The sequence below is a fragment of the Poeciliopsis prolifica genome, unplaced genomic scaffold (genome assembly GCF_027474105.1).
Source record: "Poeciliopsis prolifica strain line A6 unplaced genomic scaffold, Auburn_PproV2 SCAFFOLD014, whole genome shotgun sequence".
Classification (NCBI taxonomy): Eukaryota; Metazoa; Chordata; class Actinopteri; order Cyprinodontiformes; family Poeciliidae; genus Poeciliopsis; species Poeciliopsis prolifica.
The window spans coordinates 4637926-4659325 of record NW_026562389.1 but is presented as its reverse complement, the minus strand read 5'-3'; the positions used below and the strand labels follow the sequence as shown (position 1 = coordinate 4659325).

The 21400-nt window shown below is 36.4% G+C and overlaps 5 protein-coding genes across 5 annotated transcripts; 2 read left to right on the top strand and 3 right to left on the bottom strand.

Moving 5' to 3' along the window:
- Nucleotides 1-399: 399 nt before the first annotated feature.
- dynll1 (dynein, light chain, LC8-type 1) lies at nt 400-3112 on the top strand. The gene is made up of 3 exons (XM_055039641.1): nt 400-534; nt 1267-1407; nt 2741-3112. Exons 2-3 carry the CDS (start codon nt 1276-1278, stop codon nt 2876-2878), a joined length of 270 nt encoding a protein of 89 aa, XP_054895616.1. The 5' UTR covers nt 400-534; nt 1267-1275; the 3' UTR covers nt 2879-3112.
- A 1565-nt stretch (nt 3113-4677) lies between these two features.
- Nucleotides 4678-9329, bottom strand: rpl6 (ribosomal protein L6). The gene is made up of 7 exons (XM_055039640.1): nt 9311-9329; nt 8428-8577; nt 8236-8334; nt 7389-7532; nt 5951-5999; nt 4926-5110; nt 4678-4856 (listed from the first exon to the last, which is right to left on the bottom strand). The coding sequence occupies exons 2-7, from the start codon at nt 8575-8577 to the stop codon at nt 4704-4706; spliced, it is 780 nt and encodes a 259-aa protein (XP_054895615.1). The 5' UTR covers nt 9311-9329; the 3' UTR covers nt 4678-4703.
- Nucleotides 9330-10704: 1375 nt separating this feature from the next.
- On the bottom strand, nt 10705-16703 carry acaa2 (acetyl-CoA acyltransferase 2). The gene is made up of 10 exons (XM_055039595.1): nt 16555-16703; nt 14924-15090; nt 14731-14859; nt 13725-13841; nt 13403-13550; nt 13104-13279; nt 11985-12114; nt 11812-11882; nt 11260-11414; nt 10705-11190 (listed from the first exon to the last, which is right to left on the bottom strand). Exons 1-10 carry the CDS (start codon nt 16568-16570, stop codon nt 11109-11111), a joined length of 1191 nt encoding a protein of 396 aa, XP_054895570.1. The 5' UTR covers nt 16571-16703; the 3' UTR covers nt 10705-11108.
- A 195-nt stretch (nt 16704-16898) lies between these two features.
- mrpl40 (mitochondrial ribosomal protein L40) lies at nt 16899-19062 on the top strand. Its single transcript, XM_055039598.1, has 5 exons — nt 16899-17096; nt 17251-17334; nt 18076-18231; nt 18382-18463; nt 18589-19062. The coding sequence occupies exons 1-5, from the start codon at nt 17035-17037 to the stop codon at nt 18814-18816; spliced, it is 612 nt and encodes a 203-aa protein (XP_054895573.1). The 5' UTR covers nt 16899-17034; the 3' UTR covers nt 18817-19062.
- On the bottom strand, nt 19029-21183 carry cunh22orf39 (chromosome unknown C22orf39 homolog). The gene is made up of 3 exons (XM_055039599.1): nt 21123-21183; nt 19808-19975; nt 19029-19727 (listed from the first exon to the last, which is right to left on the bottom strand). Exons 1-3 carry the CDS (start codon nt 21159-21161, stop codon nt 19596-19598), a joined length of 339 nt encoding a protein of 112 aa, XP_054895574.1. The 5' UTR covers nt 21162-21183; the 3' UTR covers nt 19029-19595.
- Between the last annotated feature and the right edge of the window lie 217 nt (nt 21184-21400).

Below are 21400 nucleotides of genomic sequence, written 5' to 3'. Positions count from 1 at the left end.
TTTTGGTATATTTGCTGTTCCATTCTCATTGATGATCCTAATGCCTACAAGTCTTGACTTCCGTCTTTTTTAGTAAATTATATGGATGCATAAAAGCATCCATATAGCTTTTTATAGTTTTGAATTCAGAAAAAAAATGGTTTCAACTACACAACGTAAATATTTTGATTTACGGAAACAGCAAATAAAAAAATCACACGATTTCTTTACTGCATTAGAAAACCATTCGCTGTTTAGCAATTAGCCCGCTAGCTTTAACCCCAACCATATACAAGCGTTGCCCTGACAACGGCTGTTCCGCGGTGCATGATGGGTTGAAATAAAATGCTACCAGAAACACCACAAAGATACGCACCGGTCGACCAATAAGAGCGCTTTGTGCGTTAACGGCAGCCAATTAGAGGAAGTCAAGACAGCCGTATCCTACCGCCACACACCCACATCACTTTTGTGTCAACCACTTCGCGGGAGTTGTCGCTCCAGGAGCAGTTATCCCATTTAAACTACTCATCGCTTGATACGCTTCCGTTGAAGGTAGGTTGGCAATCCGTGAATGCAATTGTGCATTAACGGAGCTGTATTTGAGTTGTTCAGTTTATTATGTGTGCAATATATTTTTACTGGGAAACGCGTTTTTTAAATTGTTTTTTTCCCCCATTGTATTGAATTACTGTTGGTTGTCTTGGTTTCAGCTAATCAGCAGCATCATTGCATGGGACACACGGAGGTAGTTATTGAGAGAGAGAGAGAAAAAAACATCTTCCCACGATACATTACTTACTATAAAATATATTTTAAAACATTTTTTATGTTTTCCTGCACATTTAAAAGCAAGTGGGGAGAGTTTTCTCAGGGGCTAATACATTTTAAGGAGTTGACGGAGTTATAGTTTCAGCATGGTCCTCTAATCAGAGAATAGGTGTAAAAATGTAGACGGTAATTTTAAATGTCTTGAGTATCCATAGAAACTACGCAGAGCGCACGTTCATCTCGCTGCCTTTTGATGGAAGTTATGTAACACTTGTAGAAATGGCTCCATCAAACATTATGTAGCCGTTATTATGTAATAATGTCGTCGCTGAAGAGACATTTTCTGTCTTTTCTCTCTATGATCTTGACGTGTCCACTGCTTTATTTCCCCCGACGCCGTTGTTGATCGGTGTTGGCACCCTCAGGCAGGCAGCCTCTACAGTCACATTGTGTGTGAGTGTGTGTCAATGGCCTCACGAGGGTGATAAATTATCCGCTGTGTTTTTGGTTACCCAGAGCAACGCCATGTCTGACAGAAAGCCAGTGATCAAGAATGCCGACATGTCGGAGGACATGCAGCAGGACGCCGTTGAGTGTGCCACACAGGCCCTGGAGAAGTACAACATTGAGAAAGACATTGCTGCATACATTAAAAAGGTATATATAAATAAAGGATGTTGATATGCAACATCTAATCCACATGAAACTCTAACTTATTAAATATACAAATTTATTAGAATAGGTTTTTGAAGATTTTGTCATGTTATTGGCCTTGTGACCAGGCCTGGATTTAGGATTTAGGTGGCTGTAGGCCCCATGGGTTGGAGCCAGTTTTAGTGCCCAACCCATGCAAGGTATTTTTTATTTTTTTTCAAAAACATCCAGTCATCCAGTAGATTGCTAGATAAATAGACATTATCCTCAAAGTTTCTAGGCCTATTCTGGATGAAAATTTAGTTTTTCCAAAACAATCTTTTAGTTTAAAAACAGGGCATAATTTGAGCAGATCTCTCAATTGCCCTAAAAATCAACCAAAATGTTAGTGACTGCCAAGCATGTCTATTAAGACCTTGCTGTTGTTACATTTAATTTACTTGGGGTTGAAGGTTTGTTCTCAAGTAGTTGTGTATTGCGTGCCTACATTAAAATCACCAAAACTCATAAAAGAAAGTATACCATGTTTGGAAAACATCAGATTTTTTTTTTTTTTTCTTTGAGTCAGGTTACTTCTGCGGTGCTATTCTAGCCCAAAATAAACTGAAATAAATGCAAAGCTAATGACTAATGCAAATTGTTGCACATCCAGTGTTGTATATAGGTTTTTCTTGAGGCAACCTGTTTTTCCTTGGAGATTTCTTTAACTCACATTTCTATCTTCAAGATGGCATTTATAATAGAGAGGCACAATTTTTTTTGCCATCATGTTTAACTATAGAAATGGCCTAAAGAAGCTACTGTATTGTCTTAATTCTATTTATCAGTTCACTGGGAGAAAGTTAGTCTCTACGTAAAATTATTTATTTACCAAAAACAATCTGATATCTTAGACTGTGTTCTTTGGGCCCTGTTAAATTATTTAAGTAAGCATATTTATGTCAATAAATAAATGTCACAACTTAACAAAGCTTGTCCTTTCCATCTTAAGTATATTGATAATACTCATGGGACCGGGGAGGTGGAATCCCTCCACTGTTGTTTTGGGGTGCACATATTTGCAAATTCAAAGACTGTAATTTAATCCTAAGCTATTAATAATGTTAAATAATTTAGTGCCAAAGTTCCATCCATGTATAGGAGCAAGAGCATAATACAGGAAACTGAAAGCATGTTGCCAATAATTTCCTCCGCACACAATTAAATATACATTTAGTGACGTAGCTTTACATAACACTTCCCCATTAATTTGAGAACAACTACTGGATTGTTTTCTAAATAAAAAACAATTCCCTGCACATTTGATCATTCTGAATATCTCTTTTGTTCCTTACAGGAGTTTGACAAGAAATACAACCCGACATGGCACTGCATTGTTGGGAGGAACTTTGGAAGCTATGTTACTCATGAGACCAAACATTTCATTTACTTCTACCTGGGTCAGGTAGCCATTTTGCTGTTCAAGTCCGGTTAAAGGAAGGCTGCATTTCCCCAAACCTCCGTTGACCATTCAGTACTGACGGACTTCAAAAGGCACTTATCATTCCTTGGCGAGGGGCCGCTGCCTTTTTTTGTGCTGCATTCTACTTTGTTGTTTTTGACTATATAAACCGTGGCCATGTTAAAGAGATAAAACACTTGTATTTATTTTTGTCTTGTTACATTAGACATGTCGGTTTTTTAATTAAAGTGTAAATGTGAAACGGTCTGTGTCAAACGCGTGCTCTGGTCATTTCATTATGGTGGATCAACCATTTTCTGTACCAACTAAAACCTTGAAGGGCAGCAGGGGGCAATCAAGTTTCATTGTATAGCACATTTCAACATTATGAAAACATCAAACTCATACAGTCACCAGTAACAGACATTACATTTTATCAAATGCCATCATTAAAATCATTGATACACATCAGATTTTTTTGTTTTGTTCAATGTTCATTGATTATGTGTCAAAAGCAAGGTGGGTTTACAGTCTTGACATAAAGGAACTCAGTGTTTCAGCTGTTCATTTTCTGGACTTTGTGAATGCTGCTTCTCCTTGTTAGGTTCTGGGTTGCAGAGCAAACCAGAACTGGAAGGCCTGAGAGTCTGGAAGGTTGATACAACATCAGCAGATCTTTTAGATAATTTGATGCTAAGCCATTCAGTGATTAATAAACTAACATATTTCAAAGTGTGTTCTCTGAGCTACTGGGAGCCAGTGTAGGGACTAGAACTGGGTTATGTGCTCCAACTTCCTGGTTTTAGTCAGAACGTGAGCAGCAGCGTTCTGGATCAGCTGCAGTTGTCTGATTTGTTAGCCAGACTTTTAAAGACACTTGCAGTAATCAATGCGTTTAAAGATCCACTCAGAGGACTTTCTCTAGACCTCGCTGAGACATTAGTCCCGTAATCCTGAAACTGTTCTTCGTGTGATAAGAAGCCGACTTCGTAACTGTCTTTATGTTGCTCTGAATGTTCAGTCGCATGATTAATCATAAGTGTATGGAGTTCACTAATAATGTGACTGTTTAGGACATATCCTCAAAAATAACTGGAATCAGTTGTTAAGCATGTTAAAGAATCTTTGTATCCTAAATATTTTCTATCACAAATTCTCAGTCTGTTCTGACAGTCACTAACTCTACACATTCAATAAATTAATCATTCAAAAGATCATTTCTTTCATTACCGCCAACATTAAATACATTAAAAATCAATTATGAACAGCTAAAGAAAATATTACATTAGAATATATCAAACCAATTGAACCACTTTTTAAAAACAAAGGTGGGCTTAATGTAAAGTGTATTCCCCACCTGCTTACAGGTTATTTTCAAAAGATACTTTTAATTTGACTAACCGGACAAAACATAATTTATTTTATATTATTATTCTTAAGGTTTGTCACAAGGAGTCAGGATTGGCAGCATTGTAACTCTGACAAAACCTTTGAAACCTTAAAAGTAACAGGAGGGTGAAAATAAACAGCTTTCAAAAATCCATCCAAAACCTTAAACCACCTTTGCTCAACAAGCCCCAATATCAAACTCAGAAATGTCTTAATTTGTCTAGAATATTTCAGGGATTAATCTCTCCATAACATTCTATCAACCATATTGATCACGTCATCACTACATTATCGACTCATTCCCCAGTCTTAGTTGAAGGTTTCAGCATTAAATTAATGAAACCTTCAGTCTACAAACACTTTTCTATCCAGAAAATGAGCAGAAAGCGTCAAAACTCCATGATACAAATGGAAGCGGAGGAAAAATAACGAGTCAGTCAATAGACGGTGGTTAGTTTTTATTACATATTTAGAAAACCAGCTTGTGTGGGAAAACGCCATTAGTCAGGGCGAAGGTGGAGCGCAGGTATCCTTTCAGCTGGGGCTCCTTCTTGATGAGGGGCAGCAGCTGAGCATCCACCGCCTTCTGGTCCTCCTTCCTCTGCTCCGTCAGCTGGTACTTCTGCAGATTACACAACAGGTTAACCAGGTCGCTTGGAAACACGACGGCAGCATTTAGAGACCAATTTACCTCTTTCTCCGTGTCGAAGATCTCCCCCTCCTGGTGACGGGGCCTCCTCAGCCTCTTCTTCTTGAAGTAAGTGTCGTTGAGGGTTTTGGGGATCTTCATACCAGAGATGTCGATCTTGGTGGTGGTGGCGATAACAAATTTCTGGTGAGCCCTTCGCAGGGGGACTCTGTTCAAGGCAAGAGGGCCTGAAAAAGACAAAAAGCATTGGAGTAAAACTAGGTTTGTGTTCTCACAGTAAAACTTGAGCAATTTTCAAACCAAGGTTAAAGGATGTTTAAAGATATACTTTGAGGAAATGCTCATTAAGTCGTTCAAAATTCCTACCGTTCATAAATGTTCTGAGAATTTATCGAGAATTTTTCAGGATTAGCTATTAAACTTTTCCAGCACCAAACTTTGGAGATAGAAAATGAAAATACAAAAACTAATAAATGCAGTTTCAATTTATAATTACAGCAAATATTTTTTTACTGCTATTAATGTCTTGTACTTTACAGCAGGAGCAAAGTAAGTTAAAATATAACAAAATGTCATGTTTTGAAACGTCTCGCACACACTATGCATGAATGATAAGTCAATTTAATTCAACTTCACTTTCTTGAGTCACTGAGTAATTAGGAATAATAAATATTACACTGAAACAAATACAAATTGTGTTTTTATTGTTTCAATAAAAACTAGTTTTAAATGTTTAATTTTATCGAAACACTCAAATTGAGCACTTCATGCTTAAATAGAAAGTAAATAAAAATCTCAAATGTTGTTGCTAAGTTTTCTGACATTTAAAAAAAGAGAAATAATTTTGGTGATTTTGACTGACATTCAACAAATTTAGGCTTTTAATCAAACATTTAATTGAATTACAAAACTGCAGCTTGAATATACAGAAATCAAGCACTTTCCAGGCCTTGAAAACATCTAAATGAAATTCAAGGACTTTAAAATACAAACCCTGGTAAATAATAATAAAAAGAAACAAGATTTTCCAGCTGGGTAATAACTGCTTATGCAATCTGCAGCCTTACCGGTGACAAGCAGGAGACCACTTGAGAGTTGCTTCAGGAACACCACGCGCTGAAAAACAATCATTTCAGTATTAATCTCAAGTGCTGAAGGCATTCTGCTTCAGAACAACGCACCGCGTGCTGCAAATATTTCTCCCAGGACGTCCAATCTGTTTACCTGAAGCAGAGCAGGCAGAAAACTAGCATGACGTCTGGATGGCTGCAGAGCTACGCAGTAAAGGACATTTGATGCATCCAAAAGGGTTTTTGTTTGTTTTTAGGTCAGCTGCCTTCTCAAAGTGTGTGTGGGTACGCTCGCTGCCATAACTTAGCCATACAGCAGGTGAGTGGGAGAGAATCCTCTCTGTTGCACTGAGGGTGTGAGATTAGAGTTGCATCAAATGCGCAACTAAACCCCCAAAATGTTCTAGAGTAAAAACATTTGATGCACTCAAGATTTTAGTGCATCAAAATTTCTCACTGTTTACTTATCTGTGCAAAACATAACACACAAAATGCTTGTGCAACATTAATGGCAAAGCTAATATTTCTGTGAAAACTAGTTACATTTCTAATAAGGCTTTATAAGGCTGGGCGATAAATTGATTAGTCAAATTTTTGGGTTTTTATGATTTAATTTTTGGTTTTCATAGTTCAGACTGTCAGAAAGGCCGCCATGTCTGACAATTCATTTGGACTTTGAATTCAGGTAAACTCTTCAACAAAATATAAGAGGCAAAGATTTTTTTTAACGCAAGAATGAAATAATTTTTTTAAGAATGATAGTAGCAATCTAAAAATAAAATAATTAAAAAACAGTTAATTATCCAAACCTTTTCTCATTAAAATGACTTTCTTGTAACTTTCAGACATTCTTCAGGTAAAATATCTTCTTTGGTTTTGTAATATTAAGAATATATAATTGAATTTAAAGAATTCTTGTAGTAAAGAATTATTCTATATGTGTATCATTTGTATTTTCTTTTTTTTTGAAAAAGGGAAAAAAACAGAAAATTTATTGAAATCAGAAATCAGATTTGGTCCGAAAAAACTAAAAAGATTTTATTTTTTAGTCCATGTCATCCAGCCCTATTGACGTACATTTTCATTCAATCACATCATAGAAAATTACAACTTCCTGCTAACAGTAAAAAGTGACTTTTGTGCTCAAATTCAAGCATAAAAAAACAAAAACCAAAGATAATGATAAAGGATTTTTTTAGAAGTTGCACTGAAAATGCTGAAAAATGTAACCTTTAAAATAATCTCTGACACCCATGAAACAAAATAGTCTCTGTTTGTGTGGATCTCACAAAAAGAGAAATGACTTTTTGTTATTATCCTTTTGATAATGAACTTGACCTTTTTAAGTCAATTTCTCCAGTCTTTTATTGTGTCGGTCACTTCTTTACAACAAATATCCATTTTTTGATTTATAATTGTTCAAACGAGCCATTACCTTTCCACGGTGGCGCCCGGTGAGCAGGATGAGGACGGTTCCTGGTGTGATGGAGGCACGCAGCTTCCTCTTGTGCTGGCTGAAGGGTTTCTTCCCATGGCTCTTCAGTTTATGGGGAACATCCTCTGTGGGGTAGTAGCGGGGCTGCAGGAGGCAAAGATATTGATGTTATAGACTAAAATAACAGCAAACGTTCATACTGAAATAGAAACTTTGTGTTTACATACTTGAAAAATGCAAAAACGGTTAAACACATTAGGTTTAGAAGTTGTAACAAAAATAATTAGATGGCCAAAGTTCTTCAGTGCTTCCAATGGAGTTTCCTTTGAACAGTAAAAGCAGCGCTATCCCTCCCCTACCTGTTGCTGTGCAGTAACATTTCCCTCACAAGAAAGGCCAATTTTGTTGTTCAAAAATATGATCAAACCACCAGTAAAGTAGTAGTTCTGCTGATTTATTTATCAATATGTTGCTTTTATTTATTTAATTTCAGCTTTTATCATCATTTATGCAATGCATATACGTTTTTACTGATATTTTTGGTATATAGGTAATTTTATCAGGAGGAACTCAAGACCAAACACATATTTACTTGGGAACTATTGCTCCAATGCAAAAAGTTACAACATAGTAAAATATTCTGGTTGTAAGAATGTAATACTCTGGGCTAAATCTGTTCACCCAGAGATTCCTTTTTAAGATTATTAAAGAAAAACCAACAGGAAACGCCAGTATTCTGTCTTGAATTAAAGAAATTAGATTCTATTTACGTCTGGAAGTATTTGTGTAAATGTTACATTTTTGGCCAACAGCTTACAAACTTTAAAACATTTCACCCATCACTCACCATTTTGCGCAGCTTTACAACACGGGTTCCTCCATTCTTGTCTCCTCCGACAGTTTTCACAACTGTGGCCTTGGGTTTTTCTTTGATCTTTTTCTCAATCTAAAACAAAAAGTAAATTGGGATTAAACTGTGACATCATGTGCATTCAGATTGTTTTTATATCGACTCCTGCTGTTGTGGACTGGTCCTCACCTTGGTCTCAGTGGTCTTGGTCTTCCTCTTGTACATTGCCCGGCGGGCGTACATAGCAGAACGGGAGTAGCGGCCGATGCCCCGGGCCAGAACCGGGTTCCGGCTCCCGTGCTTCTTCTTGGCAGACTTCTTCTTGTCTCCCTCTGCCATCTGATACAAATAGAAGACAGGGAAGCGTTAATTCGAATCAACTATTTAGCAGGAACATTTAAACAGCTGACCAAAACTTGAGCATTAAATTCTGTTAAAACAGATGAATTAGCATTACAGCATGAATTAGCATTACAGCACTAATTAAGCCATAACATCAGTAACAAAACTAGCTTAGAGATTTCAATCCGTAGTTCAGAGCTAAATAACACAATTAAAACATAAACCTAAAATCAAACTGCATCTGACCCCGTAACACAAACAAAAACAATACATTTATGGTATTTTCATGGACGGAGGCAACACCAATGCAAACCAGTGGCATGACATGTAGCATGGCTACACGTTAGCAGCACTGTAGCAGAGCCACCTTGTTAAATGCTTATTTACATGTGAATTTAAGGTTATTGATTAAAGCAAACAAACATAACTTCTTGTTATTAAATTGTTACGAAATCTATTGGAGAATGGCCGGAGACGCTTTTTAAAGCAAGCGGTTTGGCGAGCTCTGTAGACAACATTCAGGCTAGCTGCCGGCCTAGCACCGTCGTTGAACTAAAACGTTCCTAAATACAATGACATGATGGACAAATCGAGGAAATAATGGTGTCGATGGTATCATTTAAGTATACTGTTACAGCGGATGGCATTACAGGGTTGCAGTTTTTATTCTATAACACGGATGAAAACAGATTTTAATTCCCACAGCTACACGAAGGCAAGGTTGTCTTACCTTAGCTATGAAAAAAAGATCGACATCCGGGGATGTTACGTTTATAAGGACGCTCCCTCTGACGTTGACGTCGCTGCGTCGTGCCTCGTTCACGTGATGGTCTTTGTAGTCCAAATTGGGAATTGTTTACTATTGTTGTTTTTTGTGTAAATTTTTCATTATTGCGTTTATTTTTTTTATAGAAACTTTTTCTAAAGCATTAACTGCATAATTTACAGATATACTTAAATATTTTTTGTTCTGCATTTTAATTTAACTTGTAATATAACTGATTTTATTGACATTTATAAACATCACATTCACAAAGAACGTCCAGTTTCTATTTGAGGTATGAGTAAACTCTTAAAACACAACAGATTGGAAATTATCTTATTATTTATTTACTTTGTTTTGAGAACATGAAGCCAGCTTCTATTCAATTTATTTTAAAGATTAAATATTACTTAATATGCTACAAAAACGTTTGTGCTTAGTGCACCCAAACAGCTTGCACGTCAACATGGCAAAGTTAATCTCATGGTTTTCTTTATCACTTTATTGATCAATAAAGCAAAATTTAAATTTCAAATGCACATTTTGAAAAGAAAACCCAGTTTAATTGGTTGATTTTAAACAATATTTGCTTTCAACTAATTGAAAAGTAATAACACCCAAGAAAAACCATACAGGCTTATTCCCAACTTAAAATTATGGACATCCAAATTTGGTATTACCTGAGTTTCCTTGGCACACGTCACATTTTGCAAAATTTTTTGTGAGTATTTTGACTTTGCAATTTTCTTCTCATTATTTTTACCGATGCTTCTCCAGGCTAATTTTCTGCAGGTATATATGCACTTATATGTGCTGTTGTTAATTCAGTCATTCAAAGATTATGGGGGAAAATATGTGGTCAATATTTTAGTTTGTATGTTTATCAGTGCACAAAATAGAGCAAATAAAGAGTTCTGGTTCAGTCTTAGGCCAGTAACTTTATCCAGGGTGCAATTAACCCACTTAAAAATTTACTAAAGCAGACCATGTCCAAGACACATAATCTGAAGATTTATACTTCAATATTAGCACAAGACTTAAAGAAACTCCTGTTAGTTTATAAATTGTGGAATACGTAGCAAACCAACACTTGTTGTTACCTTTATCTTGACTTTCTTTTGGTTTTGTTGTCTTATTTGTATTTTCTTCTAATTCATGTTAAGGACTTTGAACTGCCATGTTGCTGAAAATATGCTATATGAATAAAATTACCTTTACCTGAAGTTGCCTCATTGCTGTTAAAGTTACAGGGGAATTCAAACAATTTACATTTAGAAATAAATATTTATCAATATTTTAAATGCACATTTACAACAAACGAGAAAGAAAAACAAGTGATAGTAAAATGTACAAAACAGCTGTTCTTTTTTTGGACAATTTTATTTGGAATTCTTTGACAGAGAAGTACAAAAATTTAGTCACCTCACTAAACCCGGAAATGGAAGTGATGGAGGGAGGCAATATCGAGCTGCACATGTTAGCATGCCTATGGATCAAATCCCTGTCTTTAGGCACAAATGGGCTCCTAAACCTATAGAAGCATTTTACAGTAATTTGTTTACTTTCACAGATCTCTTAAGGCAAACTCAAACACATGCTGCAGAAATCAATTGGCAGAGAATGAGAAAAAAGTTAAATTAGCCGTTGTTCTTTATGATTAAACATGCCTTTGACTGTGCATCAACTACATTTGATCTCATGCGAGCAGAGAGTGTTTCTGTTAGGCATTTATTTCACAGGAATCCTTTAGGACCTTCTTCGTCTGTTAGCACTTTTCCAGGACGATGGCGATGCCCTGACCGCCGCCGATACAAGCAGAGCCGACGGCATACTTTCCTCCTCTTCGCCTGTTTGACACAAAACTTGTTATGAGAAATAATCTTGTTTTTTAAAGCTACAGTTAATGATTTGTCTACCTGAGCTCGTGCACCAGGTGAGTAGTGATGCGCGCCCCAGAGGCACCGAGAGGATGACCAATGGCGATAGCCCCGCCGTTGACATTCGATTTTTCTGGGTCAAGCCCAAGAGCCTTGGCAACGGAAAGATACTGAGGAGCAAAAGCTTCATTCACCTGAACGGAGGAAGAGAAACAAATAAGAAGTTTATCGAAACAGCAAAGGCAAAATGTCTCTTTAAACTTCTTCATGTGGAACCAGCCACATTTATTCACACTCTTAGTAAACGTGTAAAAAACAAAATAAATACATGAACCATTCTTTGCAGTGGCATTATTTCACACTAAACTAAAAAATTTAATTAACTGTAAAAGGGTAGTAAATAATTACTACCCTTTTGGACACATCATCCATAAACTTTTAATAATTGAGAAACATCAAATAATTTGATTTTACAACATTTATCTAAAACCACATGACATATTTTTACATCCTAAAAACCCTAACTTTATGACTGTGTGTATAAAGTTGAAGAATAAAGTCAAAATGGTGTCTTTATTCTTTGTGACAAACCTCAACAAGATCCATGTCCTTGACAGACAGGCCGGCCTTTTTAAGAGCTTCTGTGATGGCTGGGACTGGACCTAAAGTGAAAACACATTATTTAGTTTCAAAAACTGGAATTAATTCACCAATTATTTTTATTAATGTAAACTGATTTAAATCATATCCGCACTATCCCTCACCAATCCCCATAATGCTCGGGTCACAGCCGGACACGTGATAGGACACGATTCTGGCCAGAGGAGTGAGTTTATGTTCCTTCAAGGCTTCCTCACTGGAGATCACCAGAGCAGCGGCTCCGTCAGAGACTCCCTGCAGACCAACAAGAGACTCGGCTCAGACATGATCTGCTTCATTGAACGGGTTAGGATAAGTCTATGGGTGTTACAAGACATGTTTGATACTTTTCTTATTTTGCACACCATCATGTTAGATACTGAGATCTTAATCTGCTCAAAATTAGATGTTTTAGAGACTCTTAAAATCTGAATAAGTTGCCTCTGGCCACGCCTCCCAACTCAACATTTACACTCACTCTTGAAAATGTTTGCGGATATACAATTATGCAACCATGAATCTGTGAAAAGCATTAGTAGAGCCTCCTGCACAACCAACAACAATAACGCAGCAAATGGTTTCTGGTTGATAAGTCAACAACAACACACTTTCTTTTTTCAGCAGCCATTGTACAGTCAATAAAGCGGTAAAACCAGCTGACCAAACGTCCTTTAGTTCAGTTTGGGTTGCTAGGTGACAGGATGCACTTCACTGGGGTTGCTAGGTAACAGCACAGTATCTGGTGAAGGTCAGAAGGTTTTTGAAACTGCTAATTTTCCAGCCACCAAAAAATATTTAACTTATTGCCAAAAACGGCTGGGTGGTTTTTTTTTAAGCACTTTATTTTTAAAAGAAATTGAAACCCAAATAAAAGTATTTTTATACTTTTATAAAACTTTTATACATGCAAAATGTGAATATTATAAAACAGGTCCTCTTTAAAACAGACGTTTGTTGTTGTGGGTATGACAGTTACTGACGATAACACACGTTTATGTGATGATGTTGCTGGCGGTTTGTATATTTTATTTAGTATTTTTTCTCTCAATCTTTAACTGTTCTGAAGTTTTCTCTTCTTATCTTGACCAGTCCCTTTTTTGAATAAAGTCAAAGTAAAGAAAAGCCTTAGCGGCTGAAGGTGTCAGATAAGTCAACAACAAAGCTTAACACGACTTTTATTTAAATAAAAACACAAAACCAAGCAGATCTTCTCAGTCTATATGTTAAATAAAATAGTGTCTCACTGAAGCGTTGGCGGCGGTGACGGTTCCTCCCTTCTTGAAGACAGTAGGCAGCTTGGCCATCTGCTCCAGCGTGGTCTGAGGTCGAGGGTGTTCATCATGAGTCATGGACGCTTTGCCCTTCTTCGCCTTCACCTCAACTGGAGCAATTTCAGCTGTGAAGTGACCCCCCTCATGAGCTATAAGAGGAGAATTTGCAGCTTAAGTACTGAAAATACGCCCAACATCAGACGTCTCCACAGCTGGAAAAATACAGAAAAGTATTTATATCCCATAAGAAAGAATAATATCGGCCTGCTCACCTGCCTTCCACCTCTGTTGTGTATTATATGCGTAGTTGTCACAGTCCTCTCGTGTTATCTGGTATTTCTCTGCCAGGTTTTCTGCTGTGATGCCCATCGGGGTCTTGATGTGGAGGTCAGTGAGACCCGCCCACAGAGTGTCCTCTAGCTGTCAGCAGGGGAGCACAGACCAGTGAACGGATTGTTTCTGATGCTGGTGTTTTTAATCAAGTTTATAAAACAGTTTAGAAAACACAATTACTTTTAATTTAGTTCCTAGTGCAATAGGACAAAACTAAACTTACAAAGTTTGTAGTGAAAATATGAAGAAAAAAAAAATAACCTTGAGATCAAACCCAAACTTTGTTCCGAAGCGGATGTTACGGACGGCGTAAGGGGCTTGGCTCATACTCTCCGAACCGCCGCACAACAACACCTCCGACTCCCTGAGACAAATCTCCTGCAAACACACAGAAATATAAAAAAGTTTTTATTATGAAGCTACAAACAGAAGAAACTTTGGGTTAAAACGTGTGGGAAATTTTGAACTTCTAAGAATACGCCTAAGAGGGAAGGATGTTTGTAGAGATAAACAAAGACACATCCTTTGAGGAAATGCAGTAATTCGTTCAAAATCAAAAATTCAGATTATTTAGTCTAGATGTGCAGGGTTTATAAACTTTTCACATGGTAAAATTCAAACATTTTCCAGACATTTTTAACGAAAGTTATCAAACTATTTTAGCACTGCACCTTAGAGATAAAAACAATACAAATCAACTAAAAAAATATACAGTCTTAAATCACTATTAAATAACATTTATTTTACTGTTATTCATAATGTATTGTGCTGGTATTTTATACTAAAATGTAACAACATTTTATTTTTTCCAAAAAAACGCTACACCTGACTGGTCTGAGAACAAAACACTAATCTAACAACAACCAAAAAAAATTAATAATGTTTAATGTAAAAAATATACGTTATTATTTCAGTTGCATGGATCAATAAGTCAGTGAGTCATTAGGAATACGTAACTTCCGACAGTGAAAAAAAAAGTTTCTGTTTCTTCTTATTATCGTTATGTACCGTTTTTTAAATTTAGGCTTTTATTCAAACGTTAGATTGAAGTTTATTACCAATTTGTGCAGTTTGACTGTCAAACACTTTTAAGGTTTTATATAGAAATCAAACATCTAAACAAAATTCAAGCACTTTCAAGGATTTCAATCACCTGTGCGAACTGTGCATATAATTTAGAATATAAGTAAAGGAGACAAAAAGCTGAGTTGTTTTGTGTTAGAAGGAGAGTAAGCAGGTCGATGTTTCGTTGTTGTGTTTTGCTTACATGAGCACCGTTGATGATGGACTGGAAACCAGAGCCACACAGTCTGTTCACAGTGAGCGCAGGAGTTGGGATGGGAACGCCACACCTCAGACCGACATGACGAGCAATGTACGGCGCATCAGCCGAACTCTGAGGAAACACACAACGTTACGTTATGAGAACACAAACCCCTCATGAGCGGCAGCCGACGTACCTGCATGACATTTCCCATGATGATGCTGTTTATGAGTTCTGGAGCGACGGCGCCGGCGGCGAGGGCCGCTTTGGCGGCGTGCTCCGCCAGATCTGTGGCACTGTGATCCTTCAGTACTCCACCGTACGTACCGAACGGAGTGCGCTTGGCTGCTACGATGAAAACTCCTAGAAAATAACAAAAGAAGAAACTTAGTCCAGATGTCAACACAAAAACAGTGCTTCATGTTAACATCAGGTTGATGGCTGGCGCTTTATTTATCTACATAAATGTATATATATTTTTTAACAAGATAAAGTAAACTCCCTGATGTTCTGGTTTTAGTGGAATGTGTTTTGGAATTATGTTTAACATAAATATCAGCTCAAAATTATCTTAGCATGAACCAATTTACAATCTAAAATTAAAAAGCAGATTTAATTCTTGTATAACTTTAAAGTTTCCCATCCATCATGCATTTTTCTCATTTAGTATTACATTATGCAACTATGTAATTATGACTTTAAATTGTGTTATATTTGTTTTTGAATAACAGCAAAATTTAGTTATGATGAAGATGAGTATTTTTCCAATTCTGGCTCATGAAAACTACTGAGATACCACAGTGATACGTGGCATCAAACACATGATGCCTTGACCTGGACTGGGCACTCTGTTTCCTTTGATAAACATTAAAATGACGAGCGACTCTTATCGGTGACGTTTTATTTCGTAATGCAAACATTCTGTCTAAAAATAGCCTCGAAGCCCAAAGCAAGACCAAGTCCATTATTTATTTAGCCATTCAACATAGCTCAATATGTTTTATTAAAAATGTCAGAATCCAAATCTATGTATGATTTGAAGTAGCATAAGAATAAGAAATTACTGTTATGTTATGACTTGAATCATTGTGTTTTTGACTGGGATTATAAAAACAATATTTTTTAAAAACCCGTATTAGAAAATAGTACACACTATATCTAGAAGTTAAAAAAACTAAAATCAGCAAATTTATATATATATATATTATCATACATTGCTGATTGTAGTATCATTCCTCTGTTTATTCACCTTTTGTGAATTTAATTAAAAAGCCACAGGAGCTCGAAATTTGGTGAGAATACGCCCAAAAGTAGATATTTTTTTCTCCCAAAAAGCTGATATAATACAAAAAAAGTCAACTAGTTACATAGCTCTATTTTCTTTTTGTATATTATTGTTGTACAGAAAAAAAAATCTACCTTTCAATCAAAGAAGGGAGATAGAAAAGTAGCTCAAACCACAAGTAAGCATAATTTCTATTATTTCAAGCATAAACTAAGTTTCTCTAAATGTTATGTTCACTAAGGTTATAAAGCTTCTCTTAAAAAAATAAAACTAGTAAATATTGTCATAAAGAAAGCCCCATGACACCACTCACCTTTAACCTACTTCAAATGACGTGGAGTTCATGCAAGGTTTTCAGCAGCACTTGCATGTAAACATTGACATAAAAAGTTCTGCTTTACAAAGCCCCATTTTCATAATGTCACTAATTATATTCTCTAGTGCGCAAAAAGCAGGAAAATGCGACATTTAACACGGAGCAACGTGGAGCACAAACGAGCGGTTTATTTCAGTCTAAATGCTGAACAAAAATGTCAGTTTACCTCTGATGAGCGCCATGATGTTGGTCCAACAATGACAAGTTTGACCGTTTAAATTTTAAGCTGGATTTCTGTCTCCTGATCAGCTCACGGTGGGTATATAAAGAAGCGTCCACTGCGACCTTTACCCCAGATAATGCCTTCGCTTCTTGTTTTACCCCTACTGCTGGATTCGACACAAAATTTATTTATAAATTTTACAAAAAAATGCATGGATTGCCAAAAATAATTATATAACTTGATTATTGTAGTTAAACCTAAAAATTCATTCTAATTCTTACACTTTATGTATTTTCTGCTATTTAAAAACGTTCGAAAATGCGGAAATAAAACAGTAAACGCACTTTGCTTAACACGTCATCTCTCCGCGCCTCGTCCCTGCTGTGTTCTGTAAGGGGACACAAGTGAGGAGACATGTGAAGATTTTGTTTATGGTTCTTTTTTATATCGGCAGTGTAAATTGAAACGGTATCCAGTGGAGACATGTCTTCGGTCGTTTCACGATGCATCGGCGGGTTTTTCTCCCGACAGACCGCCGCGTCACGGTAAGCGTTTGTAGAAGAAGGATGATGTGATCCGTGTGTGTCCGAATCCATAAATAAAGAGGAATAGAAGTGAACCAGTACTGAAAATATGCTGTCATGGTTTAGTCGTGTCGTGCTTTAATATGTGTTGCGGTTGTCTTGTGTAATTTTTCAGCTTGTTTTTGGGAGAATGTAACCCTGCTGTGCAGAGTCCCTGGTTTTGTCCTGTGGCCACACTGAAGACATCTGCACCACTCAGGTAGGACATAGTTATCACTTGATTTAAAACGAAAAAAAAAAAAAGAATTGGGGTTTTTCACTTGATCTACACTAGATTCATTAAACTGTCTGAAGTATATCACTGTCCATGTGAACAATGTAACTATTTCATTATTTAACTTGTTAGTTTTGTCTTGCCAACTTTAAGATATTTGTTCTAGAAACGAGATTAAAAAAATATTTGGTAATATTTTGTGCTTTTGCAGTGGAAACTGTCTGCACTTCTAGGTACATTAGCAGAACTATCAAATAAATTGTATGTTGAAATAAAGGGCACTGAAGAAACTTGTAGTGTGTCTATAAAGCTATGATGGCCTTAAAATATGTTGTATACACACAAACAGTATTGTTTAAGACTATTTGGAAACTATGTAGTCATTAGTCAAATCAGAAAAAATCTAACGCCATAAAGAGCCAGAGTCCATGTATTTGCTTTTCTTTTTTTGTCCAAATTTCAAGATGTAAAGTAGACATTAGTTGTACAGCAGCATCCTTGTCTCGTTGAATTAAAAAACAAGAGGGTCAAATTTATTTAAATCCATTATGTGATTAGTAATCATGGAACAAGTTATTCTCAGTTAGATGCCTTAAGAATCCAGACATTTCACCTGTTTTTCAATAAAATATTAAAGAATAATAAAACTGAATTTTCTGCTATTAAAACATGCACATGTGGTGAAATAAAAATGCTCATGGAGAGATGGGGTTTATGTTACATTAGAGCAGAGCCAAAGAAGAAGAAGAAGGCGGATCCGCGGAGGGAGATGTTGTTGAGGGAGAGACTGAAGAAGAAGCTGAAGAAGTTGGAGAGGGTTCCGCCTGAGCTCATCCCCATAGAGGACTTCATTACTCCCACTAAATGTTTGGATAAAACGAGGTACAGCTCATTTCAAAGCTCCACAAAAAAAAAAAAAAAATATATATATATATATATATATATATATATATATATATATATATATATTGTTTTTTTCTGCCAGTCCCTTTTTAAGTTTTAAATTGTTTTTTTCTTTATTTTATAAAAAAGAGAGCGCATTCCTCCAACGCTGTCATTTGAAGAAAGTGAGAGTCGAGCACTTCTTCTGAAAGAGTGGAGTCGATACAAACAGGTTATTATTCATCTTGCACCATTCTTTGCCTAAACCTCTAAAATTAAGATTACTTTTAAGAGCCTCTTGTTTCCATCCTATACCGTTAGAGATGTTTATGCATACATTTGTCTCTGTATTTTCAGAACCAGCACATGGCTGAAGTAGAGGCCATCGAACTCGCCCTGGAGGCCCAGAAGGAGGCGCTAGAGGAGCTAAAAATGGAGTCTGAGGAGCTTTACCTGGCAGCACTGAAGCCAGATCCACTTCTGCTTCCTTTCACTCATGAAGGCCCTGCCTACACACCTCCAATCCCCAATTATGATGCTCCAGATGGGAAGTATAATGACATTACTAAAGTGTTCACACAATGAAAGTCTGTGGGTGGTGCTTTTTTCTTTTTTTTCACTTTGAACAGAATTGATTGGGCTGGGATGCTACTTTTTATCAGTCTGTAAAATCTGGCTTGATGGAAACTTAGCACATAGTTTCTTTGCTGATTTGACTAGAAGGCATTCTTACTCATCACAATTACTGTCATAATTACTCATGAGTTGTTTTTTTTATTCAAACCTCTACAACAATGTTGAAAATAAAAGGTTCTTTGTTTAATTAAAGCACTGATTGTTTCATGTGTTGAATCTATATATAATGAGAGAAAAACAGTGATGCTACATTACAGCACAGCTAGTTTGGACTGTAAACCACCTTTCAAAATATGCATCTCTACTATGATGATCTCTAGTTTTGGATAAAAATTTTTTAAGTTTAGAATTTTTTATTTTATAAGATTTTTTTACTTCCTGAAATAAAGCAGGGAACTAAATTAGCAGTAGCTTAACTATGATAACAAAACTTACATTATAGAAGCATTGAACACTAAACTGATTTCATTTTATACATTTGAATTAAAGTAAAGCTTTAATGTTTACTCTTAAATAAACAAAGCACAGCTTTTGCAATTTAAATATGTTCTTAAATTATGGGAACTACATGAAGTTACATTTCAACTAGTCCCTCCTTTGAGTCCAAAGATTAATTTTTTAACTGTTTATGAATGAGTTTAGAAACAGCAGGTGTCAGTGGATTGTCCATGAAGTGAACTACATCATATTGCATTGACTCATAGAGCAGCGGCAGACGGCTCTTCAGATCAGGAGTCTTGCTGGGTTTCCTGGTCCAGAGGTCTGTGCCAGTCACCAGGAGGTGCCTGCCTCAGTTTCCACACTGGGGTGAAGTTTTTCTGCTCTTCCAATCGTCTCCTTTCACTTCCCTGTAATGCTTCCTAAAATATAAAAAACAAAGGTACATCTGTATGAAACTAGAAAAGCAAAAAGTTATTTTCTGGATTTCCTGGAGTTGCACCTTAGCTTCAGTGAGTTTGTGACTTTCCCATTTTTTGCAGTTATGGTAGTCTGCTTTCCACTGCTGGCAGGATGGGGCTGTGCCGTACGTGTAGTAATGGTGAAAACAATTCCTCAAACTTTTGCAGTTCCTGAACTCACTGAAGTAATCTTCACAGGCTCGAGGTGGCTGCAGGAACAGGCACAAATAAAGCACTGAGCTTGGCTACTTCTGGTAGTTGTATGTTTAATAAGGAGTACCAAAGAGGAGAGAAAAGTAAGAATGAATATGGACAAGCTCAAATCCACAGAAAATTGAAAAAATAAATCTCCTTTTCAGATTTCTTAGATTGTGTGTTAAATGTTGAAGTTCTCTTTTCTCAAAAACACACGTCACCATGTTTTAGACAAGTTAAAGGAATCAAAACCTCTGTAACGCTGCATTTTGGACAGATGAGACAAATAAAGAGGTCTCCTCATACCAAGTATGGTGGGGGAAGAAACAAATTCTTGTTTAACTATTGTGGAGTTAGTTTTGAAGCCATTCGTTCAACTGTTCAAAGGGTTCAAACTGGTCAAAGTCAGGTCATGCAACAGGACAATAACCCCAGAAACATCTGCAAATCTACAACAGAAAAACAAAAATGAACATTAAAGGGCTGAGGTATTGCAAGATGACAGAGCAAATACAGATTACTCTGGATCTGAATCCAATCTGATGGGATTGATCTGTCTCTAATGACTAATTCATTCTATTGCTCCTAAAGGGGATTCCACAAATTATCGAAACATAGTGAACTTATTTTTATTATGAATGTGCTGATATTTGTATTTATTATATTGATGTTATTTGCCATTACTGTAGACAATAATAACGTTAAGACCTGACGTTTATTTTGGAGCAAAGCCTGTACACAGATATGAATACCACTACAGCTTTCAAACTTATATTGGTCGTTTATTTTCTGAACGCATTCGAATTAAAACAGGGAAACAGCACCCCCTTGTGACCGTCATTGGAGCTACACGGGAGTTTTTGTTTTTTTTTAGAAACTATCAAGCGTTTAATTTTTAAAAAAGAAATTAAAAACGATAGGCTTCTTAACAAATGTAAATTTCTAGATCTACGAAGCTTATCCCGTCTATTCTTGATATTCCACACGGTTTCTTACGGTCAAGGTTACGGAGAATTTACTTAGCATCGAAAGCTAATCACCTTGCTAATTTATTCACAAATGTTAGGCCTCAGAAAAACCAATCAGCCAAACCGATGACTAAAATTAAAAATACGTTATCATGAAAGGCACGATTATGAACACGTTTTAGGGATAATTTACCCTCCACGCTCTTTCTGCAAGCCGCTCCATCGTTAGCATTTTAAACTAGAAGTGTTTCCGGTTACATGCTTTTCAAAACAAAAGCACCATCAACTCTTCTGGACCCGGGATCAAATAAAGTTTTGGACTAATGTATGGTCTACATTAAATAACCCAAATTTGAACCAGTTTTTGCCGTTTTATTTTTTATATACTCATGTTTTCCAATCTTCTACAGTCCTGTGATGTTACCCACGATGTTACACTCCACCATAACTTCAAACCAGATATTTATTTGT

What these genes read in the sequence shown, in the direction of transcription:
- dynll1 (XM_055039641.1), top strand. Translation starts at nt 1,276, where the DNA reads ATGTCTGACAGAAAGCCAGTGATCAAGAATGCCGACATGTCGGAGGAC. An exon ending in TTGCTGCATACATTAAAAAG is followed by an intron (nt 1,408 to 2,740) that starts GTATATATAAAT and finishes TGTTCCTTACAG; the next exon opens with GAGTTTGACAAGAAATACAA.
- rpl6 (XM_055039640.1), bottom strand. Translation starts at nt 8,577, where the DNA reads ATGGCAGAGGGAGACAAGAAGAAGTCTGCCAAGAAGAAGCACGGGAGC. An exon ending in CCAAGACCACTGAGACCAAG is followed by an intron (nt 8,335 to 8,427) that starts GTGAGGACCAGT and finishes TTTTTGTTTTAG; the next exon opens with ATTGAGAAAAAGATCAAAGA. An exon ending in TGGTCTCCTGCTTGTCACCG is followed by an intron (nt 5,111 to 5,950) that starts GTAAGGCTGCAG and finishes TGTCTTTTTCAG; the next exon opens with GCCCTCTTGCCTTGAACAGA.
- acaa2 (XM_055039595.1), bottom strand. An exon ending in CCATCATCAACGGTGCTCAT is followed by an intron (nt 13,842 to 14,730) that starts GTAAGCAAAACA and finishes GTGTGTTTGCAG; the next exon opens with GAGATTTGTCTCAGGGAGTC. An exon ending in AGTTTGGGTTTGATCTCAAG is followed by an intron (nt 13,551 to 13,724) that starts GTTATTTTTTTT and finishes CCCTGCTGACAG; the next exon opens with CTAGAGGACACTCTGTGGGC.
- mrpl40 (XM_055039598.1), top strand. Translation starts at nt 17,035, where the DNA reads ATGTCTTCGGTCGTTTCACGATGCATCGGCGGGTTTTTCTCCCGACAG. An exon ending in CGACAGACCGCCGCGTCACG is followed by an intron (nt 17,097 to 17,250) that starts GTAAGCGTTTGT and finishes GTAATTTTTCAG; the next exon opens with CTTGTTTTTGGGAGAATGTA. An exon ending in AAGACATCTGCACCACTCAG is followed by an intron (nt 17,335 to 18,075) that starts GTAGGACATAGT and finishes ATGTTACATTAG; the next exon opens with AGCAGAGCCAAAGAAGAAGA.
- cunh22orf39 (XM_055039599.1), bottom strand. Translation starts at nt 21,161, where the DNA reads ATGCTAACGATGGAGCGGCTTGCAGAAAGAGCGTGGAGG. An exon ending in TTGCAGAAAGAGCGTGGAGG is followed by an intron (nt 19,976 to 21,122) that starts GTAAATTATCCC and finishes CTGTTCCTGCAG; the next exon opens with CCACCTCGAGCCTGTGAAGA. An exon ending in ACAAACTCACTGAAGCTAAG is followed by an intron (nt 19,728 to 19,807) that starts GTGCAACTCCAG and finishes TTTATATTTTAG; the next exon opens with GAAGCATTACAGGGAAGTGA.